General features: G+C 48.5%; 1 protein-coding gene across 2 annotated transcripts in view; it reads right to left on the bottom strand.

Annotated features, from left to right (window-relative positions):
- IGF2BP1 (insulin like growth factor 2 mRNA binding protein 1) overlaps positions 1 to 27,953 on the bottom strand; it is a 46,776-nt gene that overhangs the window by 8,138 nt on the left and 10,685 nt on the right. Inside the window, exons 3-14 of one of the 2 annotated variants that reach the window (XM_006049697.4) lie at positions 14,065 to 14,113; positions 13,485 to 13,536; positions 9,092 to 9,155; positions 7,682 to 7,963; positions 6,826 to 6,960; positions 5,744 to 5,866; positions 4,880 to 5,015; positions 4,130 to 4,252; positions 3,649 to 3,765; positions 2,788 to 2,862; positions 1,947 to 2,078; positions 1,417 to 1,530 (exon numbers count right to left, since the gene is read on the bottom strand). In XM_006049697.4, coding sequence (XP_006049759.1) covers positions 1,417 to 1,530; positions 1,947 to 2,078; positions 2,788 to 2,862; positions 3,649 to 3,765; positions 4,130 to 4,252; positions 4,880 to 5,015; positions 5,744 to 5,866; positions 6,826 to 6,960; positions 7,682 to 7,963; positions 9,092 to 9,155; positions 13,485 to 13,536; positions 14,065 to 14,113 — 1,402 coding nt within the window. Of the gene's footprint in view, positions 1 to 1,416; positions 1,531 to 1,946; positions 2,079 to 2,787; positions 2,863 to 3,648; positions 3,769 to 4,129; positions 4,253 to 4,879; positions 5,016 to 5,743; positions 5,867 to 6,825; positions 6,961 to 7,681; positions 7,964 to 9,091; positions 9,156 to 13,484; positions 13,537 to 14,064; positions 14,114 to 27,953 lie in introns of both variants that reach the window. The other variant, XM_006049696.4, reaches the window with a different exon arrangement.

The raw sequence follows: 27,953 nt of genomic DNA, 5'->3' as shown, positions 1-27,953 counted from the left end.
TCAGCGACCCCATGGACTGCAGCCCTCCAGGCTCCTCCGTCCATGGGATTTTCCAGGCAAGAGTACTGGAGTGGGTTGCCATTGCCTTCTCCATCACATCCATACATGACCACTGGAAAAACTATAGCCTTGACTAGATGGACCTTTGTTAGCAAAGTAATATCTCTGCTTTTCAATACACTATTTGGTCAGAACTTTTCTTCCAAGGAGTAAGTGTCTTTTAATTTCATAGCTGCAATCACCATCTGCAGTGATTTTGGAGCCCAAGAAAATAAAGTCAGCCACTGTTTCCACTGTTTCCCCATCTATTTCCCATGAAATGATGGGACCAGATGCCATGATCTTAGTTTTCTGATAGTTGAGCTTTAAGCCAACTTTTTCACTCTCCTCTTTCACTTTCAACAAGAGGCTTTTATTTCCTCTTCACTTTGCAGTAAGGGTGGTATCACCTGTATATCTGAGGTTATTGATATTTCTCCCGGAAATCTTGATTCCAGCTTGTGCTTCCTCCAGCCCAGCATTTCTCATGATGTACTCTGCATAGAAGTTAAATAAGCAGGGTGACAATACACAGACTTGACGTACTCCTTTTCCTATTTGGAACCAGTCTGTTGTTCCATGTCCAGTTCTAACTGTTGCTTCCTGACCTGCACATAGGTTTCTATTAATGGCTCCCAAAGGACTGTCAGAGAAAGTTGCTATGCCACGCTGGGGTCTGGGTTCCTGTTTGGCCCTTGATTTCACAAGCAGCCTCAGGTGGGCCACAAACCTGCTGTGACAGGCTTATCCTCTGGAAATGGAAGCGGTGGTATCCAATAGCCTTCACAGCCTTCCAGCTCCAACAATAGGGGGTTTTAGGAAAACCCCACTAGTTTCAATCATCCTGTAATCTGAATCTGATATTTGCCCTCCTTTCTAGACTCTGGGGTCAGTCCCAATGCTGGGCACTGCTGACAGGCTCACTGGAAGCAGCACAGAAATGGATGGTGAGTGCCAGGATGAGACCAGGAGACTGGAAGAACTGGAAGCAAGGATGGAGCAGTGGTTCTGGGAAAGGTGAAGGAAATGCACTGGAAAAGGGCAACCCACGGTGTTACCCCACAAACCAGACTGGGCAGTGGCTAAGACCCACTTCTCTTCTCCAGTGCAAAAGAGAAGGACCACGTGGTTAGACGACAGCGAAGACTATCAACATATAACATACGACATGTAACATCAACAGTTACTGTACATAACATATACCTACGAAAAGAGTCAAATCATTGTCCCTACAGTCTTAAGAGGGAATAAGACAACTACACATCACACCCTATACCTGGAAGAGAAGAGTGACCCAGGCCAGAGGCGGGCAGAGTCCTGCTCCTCTGAAACCCAGGTTCCTGCCACCCTCCTGTGATGGGGGAGTGCCATATGTACCTGGCTGGCATAGAAATGCCCAATGATCTTGACGATGACCTGGTCGTTCTCATCAGGGGTCTGGTCTCTTGGCACCACCACCTCAGCTGCTGTCAAATTTTGCAGCTCGTTCACCTGGGGGCAGGGGCGGGAGCAGGACAGATCAGAGAGGCGCTTGAGTGCTGACAGTGTCAAACATGGATGGCAGTGGAGGGAGGGGGAGTTTAGTCACTAGCTGGTAGAAACTGGCGGATTCAGGAGCTGAGCTTGGAGAGTAGAATCAAGTAAAAGGGCAAAGGGCAAGAACTAAGGTTGAGCAGAACTGGAAGATCCCCTAGAGAAGGGAATGGCCACCCACTCCAGTATTCTTTGTCTGGAGAATCTCACGGACAGAGGAGCCTGGCACGCTACAGTCCATGTTGCAAAGAGTCAGCACAACCAAGTGATTCACACTCAGAGATCACTCAGGGTGGGGAAGTGGGGGGCCAGGGCAGAGCTTTCAGGTTCAGGGACTAACATCCAGAGCTTTCAACCTGACCCTCATGGCTCACCGTCTTGCCACCTTTGCCAATGACCCGGCCGGCTGCTGACGCTGGCACCCGGATATGGGTCTCCAGCTTTACTTCTTCCTTGGGACCAAAGAAGTTCTCCTCCTTGAGTTTTCCATAAATTCTTCCCTGAGCCTGAGAAAAGGAGGTCTTTGTTATCTTGGCAGTACACATATGTATGACAAAAGGGAAGCTCCCCACGCCCCACTCCCTCGTGAGGGGTAGATCACCACCTAGGACAGGTGACGTGAAAGGTCCACAGCCCTGACCTGTCAACACTCCTTCTGCTCACTTGTAACACTGGGAGGCCTGGGCAAAGTAACTGAATATGAATACATAACTCCCCAGGCGAATACAGTAGCTAAACCACAAACCAGACCTAAGGGGTCTGGGAGGCTTGCATGGACTCAGACAAGCAGTGAATGGCAAGTCAAGCCCTGAGTGGCAGCTGGAGGAGTCACTCAGTGGTGGCTGCTGGTCACTGTAGACAGCCTAGGGCTGTCCCTATTCTCCATCCCTCCCTAGATCAGAACAAGTTACTTTATTAGCTCTTTGGCTGTCTGTCAGAAGTCCGAGACCCTAGGAACGTAGCAGGGACATAAAGGAGAGAAGAGCCTTCCTTAGTCATGACAGCAGAGGGCAAGGAGACGGCCTTCTTTTCCGTGTGCCTATTCACTCTCAGGAAGCAGAGAGGGAAGGCAATAGAATGCAAGTTGGATGTCAGTCTGAAAGCAGCTGTGCAGCCCTGAATTTATAGGGAAGCTTAAAATCTGATGCAGATTTGCACTCCCACACAAACTTGATTCCCCTGGGTCCTACTCGAAAAAATAATAAAGATCAGAACCTTGAACTGGGCTTCTGGGGGTCCAGTGATGATGACCATACGAACTTTGGAGTCTGGAGTTTCAGGAGGAGCAATCTACAAAGCAAACAGTGGTCACAGATAAGCGCTCTATCGCCCCCTCCTCCAGAACCCTACCAACACCCTGCTTCCACTTCCCACTTCTGATGGCCAAGAGAGTGAAGAACAAAGACCCCGGACCCAAGGCTACTGCCCCTGTGCCAGAACTCTTACGAGGGCACAAGTGCATTTGTTTCTTGACGTTTTCTAAGTAAGGCCTCCCTGCTCACCACCCAGAGGGGTTCAGTTGAGTCCTGCCAAGAGGTACCCCTGGTGGTGGTGGCAGTAGAGGGGAACGGACTGATCTAGAGAATCTCTGGAGACCTTATTCACCAGAGAACACATACTCCATTTGACCAAAATCCTTCAGACCACTAAAACCAGTGGCTTTAGACTTGTGAAATTTAACAAGTATTCGTTCAGGTTCTCCCTGACCAGGGAAGGTGGAAACAGCTAAAATTTACCGAGCAACCACTGTGCACCAAGCACTGAGCTGGGGGCTTTGGCTGCATCATCTCAGATCATTCTCATCACTACTATACTGACGGGGAAATGAAGGCTCAGGTACTACAGCTCAAAAACTGGGATTGAACCCAGGCAGTCTTGCCTGAACTGAAGCTCTCCTGTGCTACAATACCACTTCCTCCCTTAGTCTGAAAGTGAAGTCGAAAGCAAAAGGAACTGGGACCCCACAGGAGAGAGCCCTAACACTAGGCAAATGGGGTGTCTGAGAACAAAGGAGAGGGCGATGGGAGCAGAGCGCCCTCCCACCCCGGGAACCAGAAGGAGAACAGAGCTGGTCACCTTAATGGAGGCGCTGGCGAACCGGGAGAGCTGCTTGATGTGCTGCCCCTTCTTGCCGATGATGGCACCCACCGCCTGGGCGGGAATGAACACCTGCACCATCTCCTGCTCTGGAGCCTGCTGCCAAGACAGGACATGTCATTAATGCAGCTCGAGTCAAGGGGCACAGCCCGGAAGCCCCTCCATGGCCCTGCCCTGCACTCTCAAGGAAGAAGGGGTGCAGCACCCAGACACCAGCCTGGGCGACATGGTCTGCAGCTCTCCCAAGGCCCCACAGAGACAAACGGAAGAAGCTGGACCAGACGAAGAGGAAGAGTGCTGCCGGCATCCGAGGCTGCTGTCCACAGGGCTGATGCTCTGGCCAGCTAGCACTAGTGGCTGGGAGCGCTTCCCTCTCCCTGTAAATTACCAAGTATCAGGCTCCCACAAGGAGCTGAGCCCTAAGTGAGCTCACGGACAGCCCAGGGTCCCCTGCACCTACCATAAAGGAGCTGTAAGGTGCAGCTCCAGTGACGCTGCTGGGAGGTGGTGGGACTGCACTGGAGGAGGCTGGGAAAAGACCTACAGCTGCCAAGTTCAGTCCGGGGATGAGATGTGACTGCAGCTGGGGAAAAGAAGGCAAAGAGAAAGAGGTTGGCTCATTCGGAAGGGGCCTGGTAGCTCTTGTACATGGTGCTGGCTGAACAGGAGGGTGAATGGGCCAAAACAGGAGAATGGCATGCTCTTGCCCCAAACGTGCCTGCCCCTCTGGTATTCACAACACTCACATATACACAAGGGTTCCCACCTCTGAGGTGAAGGGACACTGTTTTAGACCCTCAGACGTCCTTCTCCAGCAGTCCCCCCCGATGGAAGCAGACCTCAGACTCACAGCCCGTGACAAGGTGGGGGAGATGGGTCTCTAACTTCTAGAACTCACATTTTTGGTCATGTGATCCACATCCTCACTCACCTTTAAAAACCAGATGAAAACTAGGAACCCTCTCCCCTACTAACGTGCACATAAACACAAAGCTTACAGGGGGACCACAGACCTCAAAGCCCAAGACTGGATCCCCACTTGCACCCAGGAATCAAATGAAGAACCCCTATTAATTCAGTGTTAAAAGGACTGATCAATCTTGAGGCCCAAAAGCAAAGTCAATGTTCCCAGGACCCCACCATGTGAATGCCCACCCACTTGGAGACCCACTTCTGCTATGGCTCCGGCTCAGAGGCGTCCGACACTCACGCTCATGGCAGCCACGTCATTCTCATAGGCTTCCCGCACTTTCTTCATGATCTCCTGCTCGGCCCTGCAGCAGTTCTCAATGGCGCCCTTCACAGTGATGGTCCTCTCAGGGTTATAGAGGGTGAGATCCTGCAGCCTGGGGCAGGGAGCAGGGCAGCGTCAAGCTTCCACTGACAAGCCCGGACTGGGAAAAGAGCCTGGCTGAGGACATCGCAGCCACGCCATTTCCATAGGATGTTTAGTTTGGGGCAAATACGAATAGCTCTGTCTCTGGCTTTCAGCTCGTCCCCAGAGCAAGGTTTCCCCACAGGGAGGTGAGGACATTGGGCACAGACTGTAAGCAAGGAGGGTGCTCCTGGCTGGGAATTCCCCAGTGGCACCAGCAATCCATTTTCTGAGCCCTCCTGAAGCAGAGCAGGTAATCTGCCCGCAAGTAAGTCTCGTGACACAGTCAAGAGACACAGTGTTCACAGAGGGGCTAACGGATTCCTCCTGAGAAGCAGGCCACCACAGAGCACCTGCTCAAGGCTCAGGAAAGCATCTGGGTCTGTCCTCTCCCCGTGGCCTGACAGTGTGCTGGGAGACCCCCCGTCCTGGCCCCTGGCTGCAGGCTCTCTCCCCCAGATGCAGAGTGAGAGGACAGGATGTGGCAGCCAAGGACTGAAGAGGCAGCACCCTAACCACAGCGGTGATGGAAGGACTTCAGCCCTTACAGAAAAATGCTCTTCATCGCTGCTTTAACTATTCTTCGATAAGCAGAAACTGTATCCGACTTATGGAGCAGGTGTTAAGGACAGATAATGAAATATGCCACCCTGGGGGGCCCAGGCATCCCACTTGCAGAGGGAAAGGAAAGTGCCTTACGAGGAAATGGTGATTTTTGTCTCCGTGTCCTGCTCCACCTTCTTCAGGTTGCGCCCTTCCTTGCCAATGAGTCGCCCCACAAAGTTATTATGGGCCAGGATCTTCAGGGGAACCTCGTCAGCCCTTGGAAAGAAGTGAGGGACAAGAGCTCCTTAGATGGTAGGCCGCTGCAGATGCGGGTTTCCGGGACAAATGCCAGAACCAAATCATGTTTTCAAACAATCAGTGGGAGAGAAATGGGAAGCAGGGACAGGTGGCAAAGGCACAAGGTCACCATGGGTGACGGGCATGCTCCTCAGCTGTGGTGACGGTTTTTGTAAATATACTTGTATTAAAAACTTATCCAAGTGTGTACTCTCAAATGGGCATACTGTAGAATTTAGCTCAGTTGGTAAAGAATCCACCTGCAATGCAGGAGACCCCAGTTCGATTCCTAGGTCAGGAAGATTCGCTGGAGAAGGGAAAGGCTACCCACTCCAGTATTCTGGCCTAGCGAATTCCACGGACCATATAGTCCATGGGGTCGCAAAGAGTTGGGCTTGACTGAGCACTTTCACTTTCACAGAATTCTGTGTACCTTTGGGCTAGTGGCTCAGTTGGTAAAGAATCCACCTGCAATGCAGGAGGATCCGGTTTCAATCCCAGGGTCGGGAAGAGCCCTTGGAGAAGGGAATGGCAACCCACTTCAGTATTCTTGCCTGGAGAACCCCAAGAACAGAGGAGCCTGGCGGGCTACAGTCCATGGGACTGCCCAGAGTCGGACACGACTGTTCAACTTTCTTTCACAGAGCTCTATGCAGCTAATAAAGAACAAGGCGAGCCTATGTACTGATGCACAGCAGTGGAAAGAACAGACTGCACAACAGTATGTCACGATGATCCTACGTGTGCTAAAACACATGCATATACATACGTGTGCGCATGCCTACGAGGGCACAGCACTGCCAGGATACACAGGCCCTTATTTACAAGGAGGAGGACTCATTTTTCAGCTTTTACCCTGTTGTACAATTTCTGTGTCCTCTGTTTGTCTGTGTTAAGAGTTGAGGAGGCGACAGTGCCCAGAGAAGTTAACGCCTTACGTTTTGGTGTCCTTGGCCTCCTTGTGCATAATCTCCAGGATCATCTTACAAGCAGAAGAGCAGCCCTCAGGGGTCGAGTGGACACTGATGGCTTTCTCGGCAGCACCTGCATTCTCCTTCCTGTGTACGTCGATCCTAACAAGCACATGGATGGTTAGCTGTCCCTGGTGAATCTCCTCAAAACAAAGTACAGGCCCGCTCTTCTTGGAACAAGGCCAAGTGTGGAACTGAGACAGGCAAGGAAAGGGCAGCCTGTTGCTATGGATTCTGTCTCAGTCAGGAGGCGGCAGCCGAGAACGATGCCATCTTTCATGGGAATCCAGGGGTGGGGATCAAGAGCCCTCAGCTCTGAAGCTGCGTTTCCCCCTTGAAACAACTATAAAGGGAAGGTACACTGTGTCAAATTAAAAGCAAACAATAAAAGGGTGCATTATGAATCAGAACACAGAATGACCTGTTCTGTTCCACAGATCGGCTATAAAGATTAGAGAAGAGCAGTGGCTGTGTGCAACGGGAGAAGGTCAGAACTACGCCTCTCACTGAGGTCCCTGACTGGCCTGTCCTGCTGCCACCGATAACCAGTGCTGAGGTCACAGAGCACTAAGGAGGCTTTCTTCCCAAGACTAGCTTTGCTCCATGAGAAGCTCTACAAAGAATCCCTTCTTACAAATACAGTGCGTGGCCCAGCCACTGCCACCAAATGGCACATCCCAGGCCTATTCTATCTCCCAACATTTCCTAAGAGGTAAAGTTGAGTTGAAACCCCTCCATCTGTTTCCAGGAGGGGGCCTCGCCTCCTGGGCACTAACCACTGTTTTCTGGCCCCAACTCTACTTCCCCTGCGGCCAAGACTCACTTGGACTGGGTCTGTTTTGTGATGTTGCGGATGGTGGCACCCTCCTTGCCAATGATGGCACCCACATATTGAGTGGGCACCAGGAGCCGTAGGGGGATGTCCACTTGCTGCTGTTTGGCTGGGGCCCCAGCTGCCACAGGGGAGCCCTGGCGGGGCTGACCCCGAGAGCCAAAGCCGCCTCGGCGCCCGTTCTCAGGACCCTGTGTGATTTGTTCGTCAGGAATGTAAGAGACCTTCAAGGCATGATTCTCTAGCTGGTGGCCGTTCAGCTTCAAGATGGCTCTGAGGACAGAGAGAAAATCTACTGGTCACTCCAATCCATGCCAATCACACCAAATGCTCTCCAGGTATAAAGCACTCAGCTGGGTTACAACATGGAACATTCCAGAAGAAAGGGAGATGACCACCTGCCCACACTCCCACCTTCACCTTAGAGACACCCAGTCTAAATAAGACATCAAATAAGGTAGTATAGCAAAAATAAGCTATTTCCATTGAATTTGGGGATTGGCTTGTTAATTTCAAGTTTCCAAGTAAACTCCATGGAAACAGAAGAAGTGGAAACAGAATGGCTTGCAGAAGTTTAAATCTATCTGGAATGTCTGCAAACCAAGACTAGTGAACACTGAAGGGAGGGGCCATGTGCCATCCATTCCCTGGGCTGATGCTGGTTAGAAATGTTAACAAAGCAACAATATGCAGTAAGACGTAAGCAAGTGTGGACTTAAAACCAAGTTAAGGCCCATAGATTGGCCACAGGGACCTCCAGAAAATTCTGAGCCCAGTAGACACCTGAAAGAAAACTGAAGGTTTGAGAAAGTGGTACAGTTTTAAACTAGGTTGGAGGAAACAAACGGGATAGAGGCAACATGTTGAAGGAACGAGAAAGCCATCAAAAGCAAAATGTGGCAAAAGGCCTATAACAGAATATAAATGAAGACTATCAGTACCAATGGGGTGGGGCAGGGTGACTCAACCAAACGGCTAGGGAGCCAGAAATTGTGGATGTGATGGGACTCAAGGTGATTCCGGAGATATTAATAAAATGTCTGCTGCTGCCACATCACAAATCTTTCAGGTCTCAGTTCCTTCTCATCACCACTAGATGGCACCATCCACACAGCAAAGGACCCTATGGTCTGCAACTGGAGACTTATCAAAAGCCAGGATCTTCTAAAAAGGATTTCCCACCTTCTCTGGGGAAGTCTTTGGGTCTCTCTGTTCAAAGTTTATCCTATCAACCCCAGGGAGGTTTCTCAACCTTTGAGATTCCCAAATGACAAGAGTCTGGCACTGGGTGCAACAAAATGAGAGGGCAGGCGGGGCCGGTGCCCACCCTTGTCAAAGCAGGGGCACCTGGCTCCCAACCTCCACAGAGACCCTCCCTGTCCCACTTCAGGGTCCACTCACTGCCTGGTCTGTTCCCGGTTGGAATAGGTGACATTGACTACTGCCGTCTCACTCTCCGTGTTCACTGGGGGAGCAAAAAGAGAGATCAGGGTTAGAGCAGTGAGTCCTGGAGATGGCACCAATGATGTTCTTAAAAGGCTCATCTCTGAGGGCCATGCAGTCAAGAAGGAAACACTTGAATGACAAAGCAGAGCATTTCCCCTACATGCCCCTTTCATCTCAACTCCTGGAAAATTCAAATTAGCCTATCATTTTCCTTTAACTTTAATGTCTTCCTTCGATTTCCCTGCCAGCCCTCAAGAGAGCCAGGCATACACATGGATGTGCAGTCAACATAGCAGCAGTTATGCAGCAGAGAGCACTCACATACACATATACCCCAATCTGGAAATAAATTTATTCTTAGAAAGAAATTTATACTAGTTAAAAATCACACACTAAGTGAGATTACACAAAGAAAAGGTCTGTAAGGACATCCCTGAAGAGATTTGAGAAAACACCTAAATCCATTTTAGAGTACCCTCAAGTATTCACAGATCAAATCAAAGTATATCATTCACCTAGCTGAATAAGTTTACAAGAGTGGCTGCCATGGAGTCTGGAGGGGCAGGATTTGGGAATGGACTTGGGTTGGATGTTCCATGTGATCTGGCCACATACTCTTCCCCCATTTTGAATTAATAAAATTAACCTCTGCTTTATGTATCACTGTCTTGTGATTTTGGGTCCCCTAGACCTGCTCAAGAAAGCAGGGCTCTTTCTTAGGCTCAAAAATCACTGCAGATGGTGACTGCAGCCATGAAATTCAAAGATGCTTGCCCCTTGGAAAAAAAGCTATGACCAACCTAGACAGCATATTAAAAAGGAGAGACATTACTTTGCTGACAAAGGTCCGTCTAGTCAAAGCTATGGTTTTTCCAGTAGTCATGTATGGATGTGAGAGGTGGACCATAAAGAAAGCTGAGCACCAAAGAATTGATGCTTTTGAACTGTGGTGTTGGAGAAGACTCTTGAGAGTCCCTTGGACTGCAAGGAGATCAAACCAGTCCATCCTAAAGGAAATCAGTTCTAAATATTCATTGGAAGGACTGATGCTGAAGCTGAAGCTCCAATACTTGGCCCACCTGATATGAAGAACTGACTCACTGGAAAAGACCCTGATGCTGGGAAAGATTGAAGGCAGAAGGAGAAGGGGACGATAGAGGATGAGATGGTTGGATGGCATCACTGACTCAATGGACATGAGTTTGAGGAAGCTCAGGGAGTTGGTGATGGACAGGGAAGCCTGGCATACTGCAGGCCACGGGGTCGCAAAGAGTCAGACACAACTGAGCGACTGAACTGAATTGAGACTGCTCAGCCCTGGGGTGGGGGACTTGGACCAAAAAAAAAAAAAAATCCACCCCTCCCCCTATAATACCAAAGGCACTTATCACCACAAAACCGCAGTGCAGACCACTCTTGGCCCCTCTGGCCTGTCAGTAGAGCTCTCTCATCTCAGTGGAGAGGAAGATTCTGCAAGAATCTTCTAGCAGTTAAGTGGAAATACAGGAGTGAATCAAACAAAACCTCTGCTCTCGTGGAGGTTAAACATACTAGTAAGAAGAGAAAGCAAAAAATATAATAAGCAAAGACTGTGAAAAGATGGTATGATAATAGACTATTACTCAACCATAAAAAAAAAAATTAAATCTTGCCATTTTCAGAGATGTGGATGGACCAAGAGCATATTGCTGCTACTGCTGCTGCTAAGTCACTTCAGTCGTGTCCGACTCTGTGCGACCCCACAGACGACAGCCCACCAGGCTCCTCCATCCCTGGGATTCTCCAGGCAAGAACACTGGAGTGGGTTGCCAGCATATTACGCTTAGTGAAATGTCAAAGAAAGACAAATTCTGTGTGATATCAGCCATATGGGAAATCTAAAAAATACAGATGAATATATGCGCAAAACAGAAACACAGATACAGAAGACAAACTAGTGATTACTAAAAAAGGCAGGCGTGGGGGGGCATCAAGGGTATGGGGGGTATGGACTGACAGATACAAACTACTATGTATAAAGTAAAATGATAGGAATTCCCTGGCAATCCTGAGGTTGGGACCCAGCGGTTTCACTGCCAAGGTTGGATCTCTGGTCAGGGAACTAAGATCCCACAAGCCAATAAATAAATAAGTAAACAAAACAGTCAAAGGATAAAAATAAACTGCACAGCACAGGGAGTTATAGACATTATCTTGTAATGACATTCAATGGAGTATAATCTTGAAAAATGCTGAATCACTATGGTGTGTAACTGAAACTAATATATTATAAATCAACTATACTTCAATTAAAAAAAAAATCATGTTCTCCCTGAAAAAAAGTAGAAGGGGTTGAGTGCTATGCAGAAATACAAAGCACGGAAAAGGAGGTGGTGGTTAGGGGTATAATTTCACGTAGGGTGGACAGAAAGGGCATTGCTTAGTAAGCGGCATTTGAGCAGATGAAGTTTATTGTTACAAAAGCAAACATTTCCCATTCTGTTTTCTCCAGGGAGCAGGCATCGCCCCCAGATTCGGTGTGTTATGGTTCTCTGGTGAGCCTCTGAACTAGCAGTGACCCCTGCCGGGCACCCCTAGTGAAGCTCTCCAGTGTGCTCCCAAGCCACTGCCGTCTGTCCAGGAATAACTGAGTCATCAGTCTAAGATGTAAGCAGGACTGGACAATGGTTATCAGGGACTGAGCAATGGTTATCAGTGCTTCCAGTTATGTCCTGGTGCTTATAGTAAAAGCAAGCTCCAGGATCAGAGCAGAAGAGAACCTGTTCGACTGATTCAGCACCTCAGATCTTTGTGCAGGCGAGTATTTTAATCATTTGTAATGATTTACAGCTTGCCCCTTTAGAATTTGGAGATGAATATTTTGTCTTGTCCAGGTTTCTTAAAGATCTGCAAACTCAAACCATTTTGTCTGCCTAATGACCAAGCTCTACTTTATGTCCAGCCCAAAACACTTCAAATTTTTATTCATTCATTCATTCACTTTTGGCTGAGCCGGGTCTTCATTGCTGCACATGGGCTTTTTTCTAGTTGCATCGAGCAGGGACTACTCTCCATTACCATCGGCGGGCTTCTCATTGCTATGGCTCCTCTTGTTGCAGAGTGTGGGCCAGAGGCACAAGGGCTTCAGTAGTTGCAGCTTAAGGGCTCTAGACAGCCAGCTTCAGGAGCTGTGGCACCCGGGGCTCTGATGCACCATGCCCCATGGCATGTGGAATCTTCCCTCTTCCTCTGAAAATTATTTATAATCTTTAGCAATTTGAGAACTTAAGAAGTTTTTGGAGAAACTTCAAAAATCATAGCAAACTTTTCATGATCTAGAATTCTTTTTTATTATTTCTCCTTCTGCAAGGAGATCCAACCAGTCCATCCTAAAGGTAATCAGTCCTGGGTGTTCACTGGAAGGACTGATGTTGAAGTTGAAACTCCAATATTTTGGCCACCTGCTGCGAAGAGTTGACTCATTTGAAAAGACCCTGATGTTGGGAAAGATTGAAGGCAGAAGAAGGGGATGACAGAGGATGAGATGGTGGGATGGCATCACCAACTCAATAGATGTAAGTTTGGATAAACTCCAGGAGTTGGTGATGGACAGGGAAGCCTGGCTTGCTACGGTTCACGGGGTAGCAAAGAGTCAGACATGACTGAGCGACTGAACTGAACTGTGGGCCTACTATTTTTTTTTTGGCTGCGCCAGGTCCTAGCTGTGGCATGTGGGATTTAGTTCTCTGACTAGGGATCGAACCCAAGCCCCCTGCACTGTGAGATGGAATCTTAGCCACTGGACCACCAGGGAAGTTCCCGTGGGCCCAGTCTTGAAAAAGATTTTGCCTGCCCATCAATATGTGCAAAAGTGATTCTCTGCTTTTTTTTTTTTAATTAACCAAAGACATGTAGCTGATAATCAGTTTCTACCCTCTCTGCCCACCGCCCCAAAAAAAGACAACCTGTTGATTATTTCAGACAAAAACCAAGAGTTATGAAGCTTTTAAAGTAAAAGGGCTACAGATTTACTTAGCTTGCATGCACAGCTTCCATTCTTAACCTATTTCTAAAATCCAGGGAACCTCTGTTTCTACCTTGGCTGGCCCATGGAGACTCCATGCTGGGAATGAGTGATTTGCTGATTCTCTTATTAACCAGAGGAGAAGCCAGTTCCAGAGAAGTAGCAGAGCCAGAGCTGGGACACTCCACTCTACCTCCCTCCACGGTACCCTCTGGCTGTCTTTGGTGTTCCAGAGAGATGTGGCACCAGAAAAGGAAGCCGAGCAGATTTCCGCCCTTCCGCCCCACAACTCCTCTAACGCCCATCTACCCCTACCCCACTACCGCCGCCTCTATCCACTCTTACCTTGCTCGCAGTTCTCCACTGTACCATACTGAGCCAGCAAGCTGTCCAGTACCTGAGAGCAGGGGAAGGGAGTACGGCTAACCTGAGTACCCCAGGAACTCACCAAGTCATCAGTGGGCACACCCCTCACCCCAAAGCACTAGGAAACCTTTGGTGGGGACTGAACATGTCACCTGCTTGGTTTGCCCTTTCTTAGGTACTAATGCTGGTGGTGAGCCATCAGAATTTCTTCACAGAATGTGCTCAAAAAGCGGGTGTGGAACTTAAGGTCCTTTTTGGAAGCAGACCTGCAGCACCTGGGTCTCCAGCCGGTCCTCTGTCATCACTAAGCTTGGGGTTCAGGGAATACCCTTCCCGCCTCCCTGATGCCTCTCACCAGAGGGTATGCCCAAGAACTCATGCTGCAAGTCTTAGGCTGAGGATGCAATCCAACTGTCCACCCCGCCACCCCCTCCCTCAGAATCTCTGGCCTAGCACCAAGCCCCCAGGACACCTCCCAGTCATCTCTGCCACCTCAGGCTAACCAAGACTTCCCTCCCAGTCTCCATGACCCCACTAACAATTTCCCCTAATCACTTACTTCCCATCGAAGCTGGGGTGGAATATTTCGGATCTGTATTTTTCGACTCCTGAAATTAGAGAGAAAACATCAGTGACAGCTGTGGATACTTTAGGGGCCTGTGACCTTGCAGGTTTTAGTCCTCGTTCCAGTCTATCTTCCTACCTTCTACTCAACACCAAAGCCTTAAGAGTCTAAGAATGATATCCTTTGGGAATGGAAAGCTGGCCTCTTTTTAGAGAGCGAAATACAGTGCGACCACAGATAGGAAAGCCAAAACCAGGTGCCCTAAGCACTAGGATAACATAATCCCCCCAGTCATATCTGCTTTGTTCATCTCTCCAGGTTCCTCACTAGTTATATCTTACTCAGTAACCATCCGTTACCACCCACCGTGTCTCAGACTCTAGGAATACAGAGCTAGCTATGCGAATTATTGTATGAATCATTCACCTGATACCTTTCTAGTCGGTGTCTACTTCATGCTGGATGACTTTGTTCTAAGTGCTGGGGACACAACTGATAGAACAAAGTGCCTGGCCTCAAGCTGCTCACAATTTATTAGGGGAAACATATACGCAAACAAATTGCAGCAGGATAGTTGGCAGTAGCTAAGCTCTTTCTTTGATACAGATTTAAACTTGCGCTCCACTTAGCACTGATCTTTAAAAGGTTATTTAACTCGAGGCTCAGTTTTCTCCTTTGTAAAACAGGGATAATACCTATTCACAGGGAGGTATAAAGTGATGTTAGATAATATTATCAAGAGCTTAGCAAAGGGTTTGGAGTAAGCATCGTACTTAAAATGTAATAATAGACACACGTGTGGATACTAAGGTGGAGTGATTAACACACACAATCCAGTATCATAATCACCCCCTTCCCTCCTCCCAGTTTATTACAGTTTCTCCTTCCCTCTTAAAAATGTAATTTTCCCTGAGGAAGGCTTTCAGGTTCAAGGTTGATGCCCAGGGCAATTAACTGCTCACCACCCAAATCAATGCCCTAATCCCTGGGCTTAAAACATTTCAATTGACTTGATCTGCATTGGTCAATTGTCACTTGTCTTTGTGTTATCCTTGATTACAAAACTCTCAGTTTCGGGACATGGTCCAACGAAATTCCAGTGGCACGAGGGAAAAATGAGAGCAGGAAGCAAGAAAGTCCGGTTCTAGCCCCTCAACTGCCCCCGACTGGCTGTCCTGACTAAGCCACTCCAGTTTTAGGCCCTGTGTTCCTGGCTGACATGCAACAGGGCCCAGTCGTTCTTGCCAAGTTGGGGGAAATCATGCTCAAAACACACAAGAGTGGGACTTCCTAGGTGGTCCACACTCCACGCTTCCAATGCAAGGGGCATGGGTTCCACCCCTGGTGGGGGAACTAAGATCCCGCATGCCATGTGGCGTGGACAAGAAAATATAAAAAACAAAACCCTACACACACATGAGGGCAAGGGAAGGGATGCTAAACTCTAACTGTAAGCCAGCTCACTCATTTCACCCGTGACCAGGTCTTTAGATGTAGAATGGAAACAGAAGGGTCTTTAAGACCCCTTTTAGCTCTGCAGTTTTGAGGGTAGAGAGTCTTTATCAATGACATACACTAACGAAATCTCTTCTGGGGTTGAAACAGCTTAAGGGAAATGTGCCCTAATGGTTCTTTACTTTGGTTTGGTTCATGAACCTGATCTAAGGAGGTTAGATCATAGCCGGACAAAAGAACAAGCATCAGAAACAAGCCCACTTCCAGGGCCTCGGGTCCCACACCAGGCCAGTTTCTTGGGATCCAATTCAATGGCCAAGAGTGAGCTTCATGGTATCTGCATCACATGCCATATGGGATTTCCCATAAACAACTCATTTTGTGATGAAATGGGCAAAGAAAACGCAGGAGCTCTCGCAGGAGCAGAGTCAAATTCTTGGCGAACTGAAGAGGTGATGTACACCATTAGAAGACTGAGAACACCGATCTACCTTAATGCCGGTGACAGGGGTCCCCCAAGCTGAGTGAGGACCTCTCTCAAGCAAATGCTTCTGCAAGGACCAAAGGGGATGGGCGGCTGCCAGCCTGGAGTTCAAACCAGTAAGGGCTTAAAGCAGCCCCCTACGGAAGTTTAGTTTTAAGAGCACACTTTCAGGATGGTCCCTTACTATAATCTCAGGTCAAGGGTCAAAAATATCCTCTTCAAAAAAAAAAAAAATACCCTCTTCTTACTCAAACTCCCTCTTTCAGGGGCTTTCTTTTCAGGGTAGGGAAGAGTTGGGAGGGGATGGGGAGGTGAAATCAAATCTCAGTTTGGGATGTTAATCCATATCCTGAAAGCAATGGCAGTCTGGAATGTCTGGAATGTTCCAGGAGAAGGAGGGGGGAGGAGGGCAGGGATACCCAACCAATGAAAGAAAAGACATCCTGCAGCCCTCCCCCACTCCCAAAAGACATGGCTCACCCACCTCTCCAGGGCACACACACCCAATCCTGGGAACCCACACGAGGCCACTTCAGGCCTCCAAACCTGGCCAGCAAGGCAAACCCTGACAGAAACAGAGACCAAGAACTTTTGTCTTTTAAGCCCTTGGCCTGGTTTGTATTAAGTATGGTGCTACCTAATTTCTTTCAGGCCCAAGGCACATGGGGCCATGTTGAGAACTGGACCCAGCGCTCAAGTCCCTTCCAGGAACCAATGGCTAACTCATTCACCCTGCAGGCATTTCCGGTTGCCCAGTACAAGCTGGGCCAGGGCAGGGTGCTGAGGGCTTGGAGGATCAGGATGGAAGTTAAGAAGCCCTGACTTCTTTCCTCAGTACCTTAGTTTCCTCCTGTGGAAAACTGATAGAGCTTTTGTGGGGACTTAGAACAGGCAGGAGGCCTGCTAAGTCATGGTCCCAGTCCAGGTGCTCTGTCCCAGTCCCAATTCCACTCCCCAGGACACTAGCATGGGAAGAGGCTACAAGTCTGACAAGGATGGCTACCTGTGATAGTAAAACAGTTAGGCTTCTGCACTGATGGGGAAATAGCGGGAAATATCACAGCCCACACCCCCACCTCCTGTGACAACCAAAGGGCCCCAATCCAGCACTCGACTGATAGACAGGCTTCCGGTAGCTTAGAATGGAGCCTCTGCACTACAGGCAACGGGGCACCGCACACTGAGCAGGACCCTCAACTCCAATACCTACTGTTCAGAAAAGCGAGAGAACTCCCCGAGGTTCAGGAGCCAACACCCATCCTGGAGCTGATAAACTTGTGAAGTGAGAGTGACGCCTCCAGCCCCTGGCAATGAAGGCAATGGTTGCACGAGTCAAATTATTTCCCTGGATGCCAACACCCTGAGGCCTCTGACCCCCTCTGCCTGCCCTAACCAGCAGGGCCCTGGGGCAGCTCCCCAGACACAGAGTCATAGGGGGTGCTCCTCTCTGATGTGGTTGGGGGCAAGCAGGGGACACCAGGGCCACAGGGACCAAGGGACCTCCTTCGAGCCCAGGGGAGATTCCAGGAGAGACCAGAGGGAGAGCATCTGAGCAACAGCTAAGGAGATAAGTAGGAAAACAAGAGATTCAGGAAGAACAGGAGCTGGGCACCTGGAAGTATGACTGGAAGGCCCCACCCCCCCCCCCCCCACCGGGGCAGGGAGCTCTGGCCCTATTTACCTTTTTAAAGACATGTCATTGACCTTGAATGGGAAGGAAAACAGTTCACTAAGGAAGACACTAACATTTCAGGAGTGCTTACCAGACGCCAGGTGCAGATTCTACACCTCCAAGAAGCCGCCCACTATCCCTGCCCATAACTGTGGCTCCACTTTACAGACTGAGGCCCTGAGATTGAGGGGTTGAGTATCTGCCAAGTCAGATACCCAGAGTCAGAGCCAGTACTGAAACACAGAGGCTGTCTGGTTCCAGGCTCTTCCAGGCTCGTCCCCTTGTGCTGCCTTTTTGATGACAGAAAGGAAACAGAAGTCTTTGCCAAAATACAGGAAAAGTTTGGCTTGAGGACAGATTTAAAACACTCATCGAGTTCAAGCATCAGAGTGAAGAGCAGACATGCTGAGTGGGTACTGCTCTCCAGGAGTCAAAACGCCCCACCTGTAACTTCTCGAGACACGTATTTCCATAGTTAGTTGAAAAGTGATTCTATGGTTTTTGAACACTGACTAGATATTTGATAATATTAGAACAGGCTTTGGTAACCAAATGTTTGTTTTCGGTATCTGTGAGTCTTATTTGTTTTGTATACAGGTTCGTTTGTACTATTTTTGAAAAAATTAGATTCTTAAAAAGTCAGGGAATTCCCTGGCAGTCCAGTGGTTAGAGGGTTTCCAGGTGGCAAAGTGGTAAAGGTTCCATCTGCCAATGCAGGAGATGCAAGAGACATGGGTTCAATCTCTGGGTTGGGAAGATCCCCTGGGGTAGGAAACAGCAACCCACTCCAGTATTCTTGCCTGGAAAATCCCATGGACAGAGGAACCTGGCGGGCTACAGCCCAATGCAGTGGGAAAGAGTCAGACACAACTGAGAGAGACAGCACATGGGCACTCACACCAGCAGTTAGGACTCTGAGCAGCTCTCACCGTCAGAGGTCAAGAGTTCAATCCCCGGTAAGGGAGCCAAGATTCCACAAGCCTCAAGGCATGGCCAAAAAGATAAAATATTGATTTTTAGAAATACATACTGAAATAGTTACAGATAAAATGTCACGTCTAGGTTTACTTTAAAGTAACCGGGGGGGGGGGGGGGCTTCCCTGGTGGCTCAGTGGTAAAGAATCCGCCTGTCAGTGAAGGAGACACGGGTTCGATCCCTGGTCTGGGACGATCCCACATGCTGCTGAGCAACTAGGCTCTTGCACCACAACTATTGAGCCCATGTGCTGCAGCTACTGAAACCCGAGTGCCCTAGAGCCGGTACTCCAAAACAAGAGAAGCCACTGCAGTGAGAACCTGCATACCACAACTAGAGAAAAGTCCGAGAAGCGATGAGGATCCAACACAGCCAAAAATAAATAAATAAATCAAATTTAAAAAAATAAATAAATAAAAAATAAAGTAACCAGGGGGAAAATTAATACAGATCAAATATGATTTGGTAATTTTTGGTGATGGGTACATGGGGGAATTATTTAATTATCCTTTCTACTTTTCAAAATACTTTTTTCCATAACAAAAACTTTTTTAAAAAAGATAATTCTAGCTCACCCAATTTTAATGTCATCACAGATTCAAAATTAATGAGTCTAAGCCAATGAAGTTTTCCTCTTTTATTTTTATTAGCAAGAATCCAGGCCCTGGTGAGGAGCCTCATGGGGGCAGGGAGGACGGGTCTGAGGTCCAGTGGAGAGACAAGCAGATGCACAGACAGAACACTTTCAGAAGGGGGTCTCCCCAGACGACAGAATGCACACCTGGACAGAACACACCCTGAGAAGTTTTTAGGTCTTCGGCAGGACAGCTAAAAACTGCCTGCCCCAGGAAGTGTTCTTTTTCTAACTCCTGCAGACAAACCACGTCCTTCCTCCTTCCACCCCCATGTCCAGAGGGTAGGATGCGACCTTCAATTATGCTAGCGACCTCATCTTCCCCTAGTGGGAAGACTCCCTTTACATCTAGGTGGAGCAAGCCAGTTGTGGGGAGAGAGGCAATAGTAGGTTTTGGAAAACTGTTCAGGCTTGGGGCCCCAATCCCCAGAGCCCCCTATCAGAATCAAATCAAGGCTTTCATCTCTCCAGAGAACTAGGATTAAGTCAGATTCTCCAGATTAGACCCTCATCTCCACCTCTCCCCAAGGTCATGGTTCTCTGACTAGCAGGCTGCATGCCCTTGAGCAAGTCAGGCCTTCAACTCTCCAGACCTCAGTTTCTCACAACACAGAAACAAGGATTAGGATTAGCCCATTTTACTGGATCTTGTGTTCCCAGATAGAGATCAACCCTGTCCACCTATAGTAATATACTTTCTTTCTCTTTTTTAATGTATTTGGCTGTGCCAAATATTTATTTAGTTGTGGCATGCAGGATCTTCACTGTGGCATCTTTGCTGTGGAATGCGGGATCTTAGTTCCCCGATCAGGTATCAAACCACTCTGCATTGGGAGCATGGAGTTCTAACCACTGGATCGCTAATTTTAAAAGTTCCTACACCTTTTTAATTAGAGTGATTTTCTGTGTCTTAATGGTCTAAATAAGTGGTTGTGAACCAATTTTTCCCCTGGAGATTCCCATTAGGAAATATGATAAAAGGTAAGAACACTCTTCACCAGAAAGATGCAAACATTCTGCACACAATTTAAAGATTTCATGGGTTAATGAAAGCTTTGGAATCCATCCATAGCCCAAAGTTAAGACACTCTCTCACACATCCATGCTTAACTTCATCCCCAGTGATACCCAAATTCACTCCAGCCTCCAGGCATCTCCTTGAAAATGTGGGAAGAAACAAGCCCAAGGCAATTAGGAAACTAAGCTTGCCTGGTGATGGGGCTGGGGTTATTACCTGCTCTTTTAAAAGAGTGAGCAACTAATTAAGATTTTTCAAACTTGCAATAACACCATGTTCTTTTCATTCTAATCAGCAGTCAAGGTCATTCCCACTTTCTTAAGGTTTCTGGTGTCCAGCTGCTGGAGTCATTCACTCTAACTTTCTTGGCACCTGCTATGCACTGAACCTGTGTTATCCACACTGCAGTAGCCATTAGTCTAGTCATATGTGGCTACTGAGCACTTCAAATTAGCAATTGAATTTTTTCTTTAAAATAGAAGTTTTATATAATTTAACTTTTTCTTCTCTAAATTTTATGAACTCTAAATACAGATGAAATGCGTCCAATGAAAATTTCTCATATGAATTGGAACAGGCTCTAACAGTGAAATAAAATACACATTGGGTTCCTAAGACTTCATGCTCATCATGATCAGTTATTCAGTTATGTCCGACTCTTTCTGAACCTGCTTCCCAGCACGCTCCTCCGTCCATGGGATTTCCCAGGCAAAGAATACTGGAGTGGGTTGCCATTTCCTTCTCCAGGGGATATTCCTGACCCAGGGACCAAACCTGGGTCTCGTGCATTACAGGAGGATTCTTTACTGCCAAGCCACCAGGAAAGGTAGTATCCCCCAAAATTAATAATAACAACAAAGTAGTAAAAGTAAGCTTATACAGATTGCATGCTGACAATAATCTTTGAATAATTTATTTAATTATTGAATTTTTTTGAATAAATTATTTAAAAATAATTTGTTGAGTTAAACTTCTACATTCATTTCACTTTTTTTGAACTTCCCTGGTGGTCCAGCAGTTAAGAAGCCACCTGCCAATGCAGGGGACATGAGTTCGATCCCTGTCCAGGAAGATTTCTCATACCTCAGAGCAACTAAGCCCGTGAACCACTAGTGAGGCCATGTTACGCACAAGAGAAGCCACCGAAATGAGAAAGCCCTCGAACAGCAATGAAGACCCAGCACAGCCAAAAATAAATTTTTTTCCACTTTTCCTCAATGTGGCTACTAGAAAATTTACACTTAAGAGATGTGCCTTGCCTCACATTTCTACTGGACAGTGAAGGCACTGTGCTGCAGTAGAGCATGGAGGGATGAGGAAGCTAGGCAAGCCTCCTGCTTTGCGATTACAGTCCAGCAGGACACCCTAGCTTGGTTAGGGATGGGAGAAGGGAACAGAAAGGCTGACTGCATTGAGGAGGTGGGCTGGGCAGAGTAACCCTTCAGAAGTGGGTGATACTGTCGACTCCTCAACAAGAGAGTCCCATGCAGCTGACACCAGAGAAGAGGCACTGCCCCCCCTCCCAAAGCTGGCTCCCATCCCAGTTGCTTTGCCCAACTGAAAAATCACACATAAAAGATGTCCTAATGTGCCAACCTCTGCCCTTTCCATAAGATCACCATTGACCCAGTCCTTCCTCCCCACCCTGCCTCCTTATCCCTGTAGAGTGGAGAGGTGGAGAAAAAAATAATTGTGGAGGAAAGCTTCTGAAGGGGGCGGACCTGGCACGCTCCAAGCATGGCAGTAGCTGAGAAAGGGGGCGGGGCTGGGGAGGGGAGGAGAAGCTGGCCCAATGCCCAGGGCTCTGTGCCAGGCTGATCCAGAGGTAGGGCAGCCAGACAGGCAGGCAGCCGGGTGGGTTGATGGGCAGGGTAGGGGCTGGAAAGGAAAACATGGACCTGCTGGAAAATGCAGGACCAGGCAGAGCAGATGCCACCACCAAGGGGTCGAAGTATTGGGGGAACTGGACAGCAGGGACACCACTGGAATGTATCTCTGGCCCCTCAAACATGGTCTTTTAATTAAAGGTATGCAGCACACACACACACTCCCGTGTGCTCCTGAACTAATGCTGAGGACAGGAAGCAAATTCTGGGGAGAAACTCTGGGACGAATCATATTCCCTCTTTGGAAGGCTCTTGTACTGTGTTTAAAGTGTTCCTGGCCCACCTGGAATCAGGGAAGAAGACGGGGATTCATTAAGCTTCTCAGATGACCAAGGACACACGCACATCATTAACCCAGCAATAGGAAGTTCCGGTTGAAGAAAATCAGATTCCTATACCGAGGAAATCAGATGTAGACACTGAGGTCTAAGAGAGTCCTAAATAGTCACTCTCATTTTATAAAAGGAGAAACCGAGGCACAGGAAAAGGGATGGGACTTGGAAACTGAGGTAGGACTAGAACTCAGCTCTCCTCCCAGGCTGGTTTCTGCTCATCTCACCAAACTTCGGTTCTTTCTCTCTGACAAGAAGTGTTAACACAGCAGAAGTTTGTATAGCCCCAATGTCAGCAGCAGGAAAAATGCCCATATTCTGTATGGCTAAGTGCGTGCCAACTGGCTTTTATTGCATGCGGCTCCAATTTGGGCACAGGATTTAACTTGCAGAAGAGCTAACTACACTATAATACGGCTGGATGATTGTCAGAGAGATTCGTTAGCAGGAAAAAAGTATAGTCACCAAATACTGTCTTGCAAAATTTCATCTTGGTTTGGGATAGGCAGGAGTGCAGAAGTGACAGGCAGTTGGGAAGGCGCTACCTGGTGTTGGAGAGCAAGCAAAGGAGGAATAAATCCTCTGCTCAATTTACTCATCTCGGAAATACATGGTTTGACTAGAGAGCCCACTTTTTTTTTCCTTGCCCATCTGGGCAGCGCCAAAGGAAGCCAAAACAGAAGCTGAGACAGTGAAGCTCTTTGGAGACAAATTCCAAGTCGGCCTGGGCCAACTGCCACTCCCTCCCTCCTTCCACACTGCTCTCTCTGCCTAGAATCCATGCTCTTTCACCTGAGGGCTGCCTAGAGCCAGAGCTGGCCTCCCGAGCTCTACAGTGTGAAGTGTGAGGTGTGAAGGAGCCATGCACTAAACCGAATGCATGGAGACAAACAGGAGAGGTGTCCACTGTGAGCAGTGCAACCCTGCTGGTGGAGGGAGCGACGCTGTGGGTAAGAAAGAACCAGGGGGACAGTGCTCACCTTCATTCTCTGGCTGGTAATGGGAAGCATTTTCAGGATCTTCCCTCAGAGTGGGGGAGGCTAATACACTCTGACAGAGGGAAAGGTAAAGGGGGCTAGAAAGACCTCACGGAGAGATAGATTTAGCCTTCATCCCCTCAGTGGAGGTATCAGCACCTCTCGAAGATGCTTCACAGACAGAAGGTCTGGCTCAGGGGCCAGGGACCTGGCTGAGGGTGGAGTGGACACTCAGGGGAAAGCACTACCAGGGTGTGCCTCAGAAACGAAGCAGGGGAGTGGCGAGGGGTGGGGGTGGGGGGGGGTCTCCCCTCATGAGGGACCAGCAGCTCCAGGCTAAGATTTTGAGGCAGAGAAGCAAACAAATGGAAACTAGACCAGTCTTAAGAGAAACCTTCTCTTCTGCAACTCACAATTTGCACTGAGAAAAAAAAGACCTTGGTGTCACCTGGGCGCTTCTTGGAATTGCTAGTGTTCCAGGATGGTGAAAACCATCTCGCATGACGCTGATGGGACGCCCTGGCAGTCTGGGACTGGGGAGAAAGGCCTTTAACAGAGAGGGAATGGGAATGTATGCCAGAAGACGTTGAAAAATACAATTCACCCTGTTGGTGAGAAGGCACTCTGGTTGTGTTCCTCCAACAGGTGAAAAACCTCAAGGAATTCTCTCTTCCAGCTGCCAACACAGACCTGTTGGTGGTGGAAAACTTCAGGAACTGCTGTTTCTTTCTTTCTAGTGGGTACTGCATCAAAACAACTCTCCTCTGCCACGGACGCGACGCGCAGCCCTGAGTTCTGCCTCGGCTTGTGCGGGAGCCACATGCCCTCTCTGTTAAAGGCCTTTCTCCCCAGTCCCAGACTCTGCCAGGGCGTCCCATCAGCGTCATGCGAGATGGTTCTCACCATCCTGGGCCAGGAGCAGGGGCAAGGGCTTGAAGAGCCCAAGGGACCCAGGGCGGGGAGGACAACGGGGAGCAGGCGCGGCAAAGCAAAGGAGAAAGAGGTGCCTGGGAAGGGCGGCAGCAGCTGAGGGTGGGGGAGGGCTGGCAGCAGCTGGGGGGGAGGAGGGGAGTCCTCATGAACGGGCAATTGAGAAGGGCCGAGCAGCTGAGCGGCCGGGCTGGCGTCGCAGGGCCTGTGCCCCACGTGGCCTGGCCCCTTCCCCCAGCCCCTCTCACCTCACCCGGGGGAAGCCGAGCGCTCACCCCCCAACCCGGCTGCTGGGTGGGCCGAGCTGACAGAGCACAAGGAGGGGGACAGAGGGTGTGCCCGGGGCCCGCGGGGGCCCGGCGGTCTAGAACGTTCTGCCGCCAGAACCCCCTCGGCTTCCCAACTCGCCACAGCCGGTCCCACCCGGCCCAGGGGGCCCCGGGCTACCCGCGCAGGGCCCGGAGGGGGAGGGGACAGCCGCCGGGGGGCTGCCGGGTGGGGGTGGGGACCAGGACTTTGCCCTTTGTCTCTCTCTCCAGAGCCACCGGCCGAAACCCGACCCCATCAGCGAGTCAGGCAGCCAGCGAGGGGCAGGCTCCCCCTCTGGGGTCCTTTAGTAAATCCAGACCCGACCTCCCTGTGGTCAGGGCTGTGACTGAGGTGGTCCTGTGGGGGAGGGGGCTTCCCGCCTGCAAACAGGCCTGCAAGCATTTAAGTGGGAACCGGTTGGGGGTAGGGGGCTGGAAGTGGGGCCGCAGAAGCAGGAGGGGAGAAAATGGCCCGGGAGGCGGCATTCCTTAGAGACCTCGGCTGGGCTGTGGGAGGAGGCAGGACCCGGGCCGGGAGGCCTCCCACTGAGAAGGCAGGAACTGAGGCCTGGGAGTGGGGTGGGCTGGGGGCGCGGAACCAAGAGGCCTTCCGGGCCTCGAGAAAAAAAGACCCTCCTCCCTGGGCGTTCTGGGAGCCACTATAGAAAATTTATAATCGAAGAGTCACACCTCCACGCAGAGTAGGGCATTTGTCTGGGGGTGCGAATGACATTCTTTTGTCCGCCTTCTTGGGGTATCATCAGTTAAAGATAGTCTTATTAATAACTCACGTTTACACAGTGCTTCAGCAAAGAGGCGGACACAACTGAGCCACTAACACTTTAGGGTTTACAATTCATACTCTCCTATGAGCCTAGAACACAAGAGGTTTTGAGCCTCTAAACCACAGAATATTGAGAATATTTTTATTTTCATTCTGCAGCTCAAAAACAGGCTCAGAGGCTAAGTGCCTAGTCCCAAGTTGACACTAGCCCACAAGCGTCACCACCATGAAGCCTGCTCCTGCTCATCAGGAAAAGGTAACTGGGTTCTCGCTCCTCAAAAACATGTATGAGCTATGAATTATGATTCTGTAGGCTTGTAACAAAGGTTAACTCTTTGTCCTTTCCTGCTAGGAGGAGGCAGGGTGGGAGGGGAAGCCACTTGGGCCCTGCCCTTCCCCCCAGCCTCCCATTTTCCCCAGGTTTGAACCTAAACAAAAGGAAAAGGGAAAGAAAAAAAAAAAAAATTAGCCCAAAGCTCCAGTCCCGGCACCTCCAAGAATGCCAAAGGATGTAAGCTCTTAGAACTCAAAATACATACGTACCCAGTTTATTTTCCGGGTTTAGGAGATGGGGAGGTTTCAGATTGCAGGAGGCCCAAGAAAATACTGACCCCAGATCCCAAAGTGTACCCACATCTGGCCAAAGGGCAAGCTGAGATAGACATCTGAATCCTAAACCACTCAAGTCCTTCTCCAATTCATTCAGTTCCCTTTCTGTAGGTTTTTCATTACGAGAAGAATTCCCATTTCCTATCACAGCTGCCCAGACACAAGGAGAACATTCTTAGTTTTCTTCAACCAGTCAAGATTGCCTGAAAATCCCAGTGATGAGAAGAAAATACAATGCAAAGCAAGTATAAAGCATCTACAGAGTCAGGAGGCTCAGAACACTGGAAAAATTAATGTCAGGCATGTTTGTTTTTTTTTTCTAACCTTATGCTCTCCCCTACCAAAAACATTCCACTTCTCTTAAAGGATCAGCTGCTCCCACCTTCTAAGAGAGCTCAGCCTTGAAGGTACAAAGGTCTGAGTTTGAATCCCAGCACTCCTTATTCAAGGTACAACCTTGACTAAGCTACCATAACCACTCAGAGGTTCAGCTTCTTCTGTGGAATGAAGACTAATGCCTGCAGGGTTCTTAGAAGTCAATGTAGGAACAATGCCTACATATGAGTAGGGACTCAATAAATGCTTATCATTGCAAAAGGCACTCATCTTTTGACCTACAGCACAAAGAAGATGCTCAGTAGGGGAAATAACAGTGACATATTCGGTATCTACCTGGAGCGGGGCTCTGCTCTCCCCACTAGGATACCACCACTCTCTTCCCGAAGAGTTATCACCCCACAAACATCTCACTGCCTGCCCACAGTTTTCTCCCGAATCCAGTACTATTTTTTCTGCCCATCCTTCGAAACACAGCTTACACTCACTCAAAGCCTACCTCCTGCTAGTTCCTGAGGTTGAGTGCCTCCCATTGCAGTCTCTTGGCTTCTGTGGTCCCACAGCTTTTCTTGGATCTAAAGTGAAAATGCTGGGGGGCAGGAATGTTATCTTGCACCTTTTTTTGTGCAGCTCCTTCTCCCTATGTCTCCATTCCCTGCCCTGAAAAAGACCAAATAATGCTAGATAAAAACCAATGAATAATCAAATGTTTCATTCAGGAGAAGGGTCAGGCAAAGACTCCCATTTTATATAAAATGGGGAGGCAAACACCATGTAAGAAAATCAAAACCGATGATGCAAATACGGCTGAGGGAGGTAGGAATGGGGTGTTACTGTTTATGGGGTACAGTTTCAATCTTGCAAGATAAAAGGATTTCTAGAGATAAGTGGAGAGGATGGCTGCACACCAATGTGAATATTCTTAGTACACCTGAACTGTATACTTAAAAATGGTCAATTTTATGCTTTCTATATTTTACTTCATAAAATTGTTTTAATTATTGCTTACTAATTTTAATTTTTAATATAAAATTTATTTTTAAAATTAATTTTTTTACTATGCCACACAGCTTATCCAAAAAAAAAAAAAAGCACAAGCATAGAGGAGGAAACCTTAAAGCTCCAGGAGAAAAATGATCTGATAAAGTGTATTTCCTTCCATCTCCACACTAAAGTCTGTCTTTGTATTACATCTTGTTCTTTGTATTTCTGGTACCTGGCAGAGAGCATGTCAATAGCAGACTCTAAACAGATAAAAATAAGTGCATGCATGGATACATGCATGAATAGAGGTATCAAGCTTTGGAGCAATATGCAAACTATCAGATGTCTAGTTAAATATTTTCTTACATGATTTAGTTGTAAATATGTATTTTTAAAATTATACCCCACTTCAACCCCTAAAATGGCTGATGACTGAGTGGCAAGACCCCCACACACTCAGACTAAAGTGGCTGACTGTGTGGTGTTTTAGAGGAGAAG

This window comes from Bubalus bubalis, chromosome 3 (assembly GCF_019923935.1).
Source record: "Bubalus bubalis isolate 160015118507 breed Murrah chromosome 3, NDDB_SH_1, whole genome shotgun sequence".
NCBI classification, from domain to species: domain Eukaryota; kingdom Metazoa; phylum Chordata; class Mammalia; order Artiodactyla; family Bovidae; genus Bubalus; species Bubalus bubalis.
This window is presented reverse-complemented; position numbering and strand designations above follow the sequence as displayed.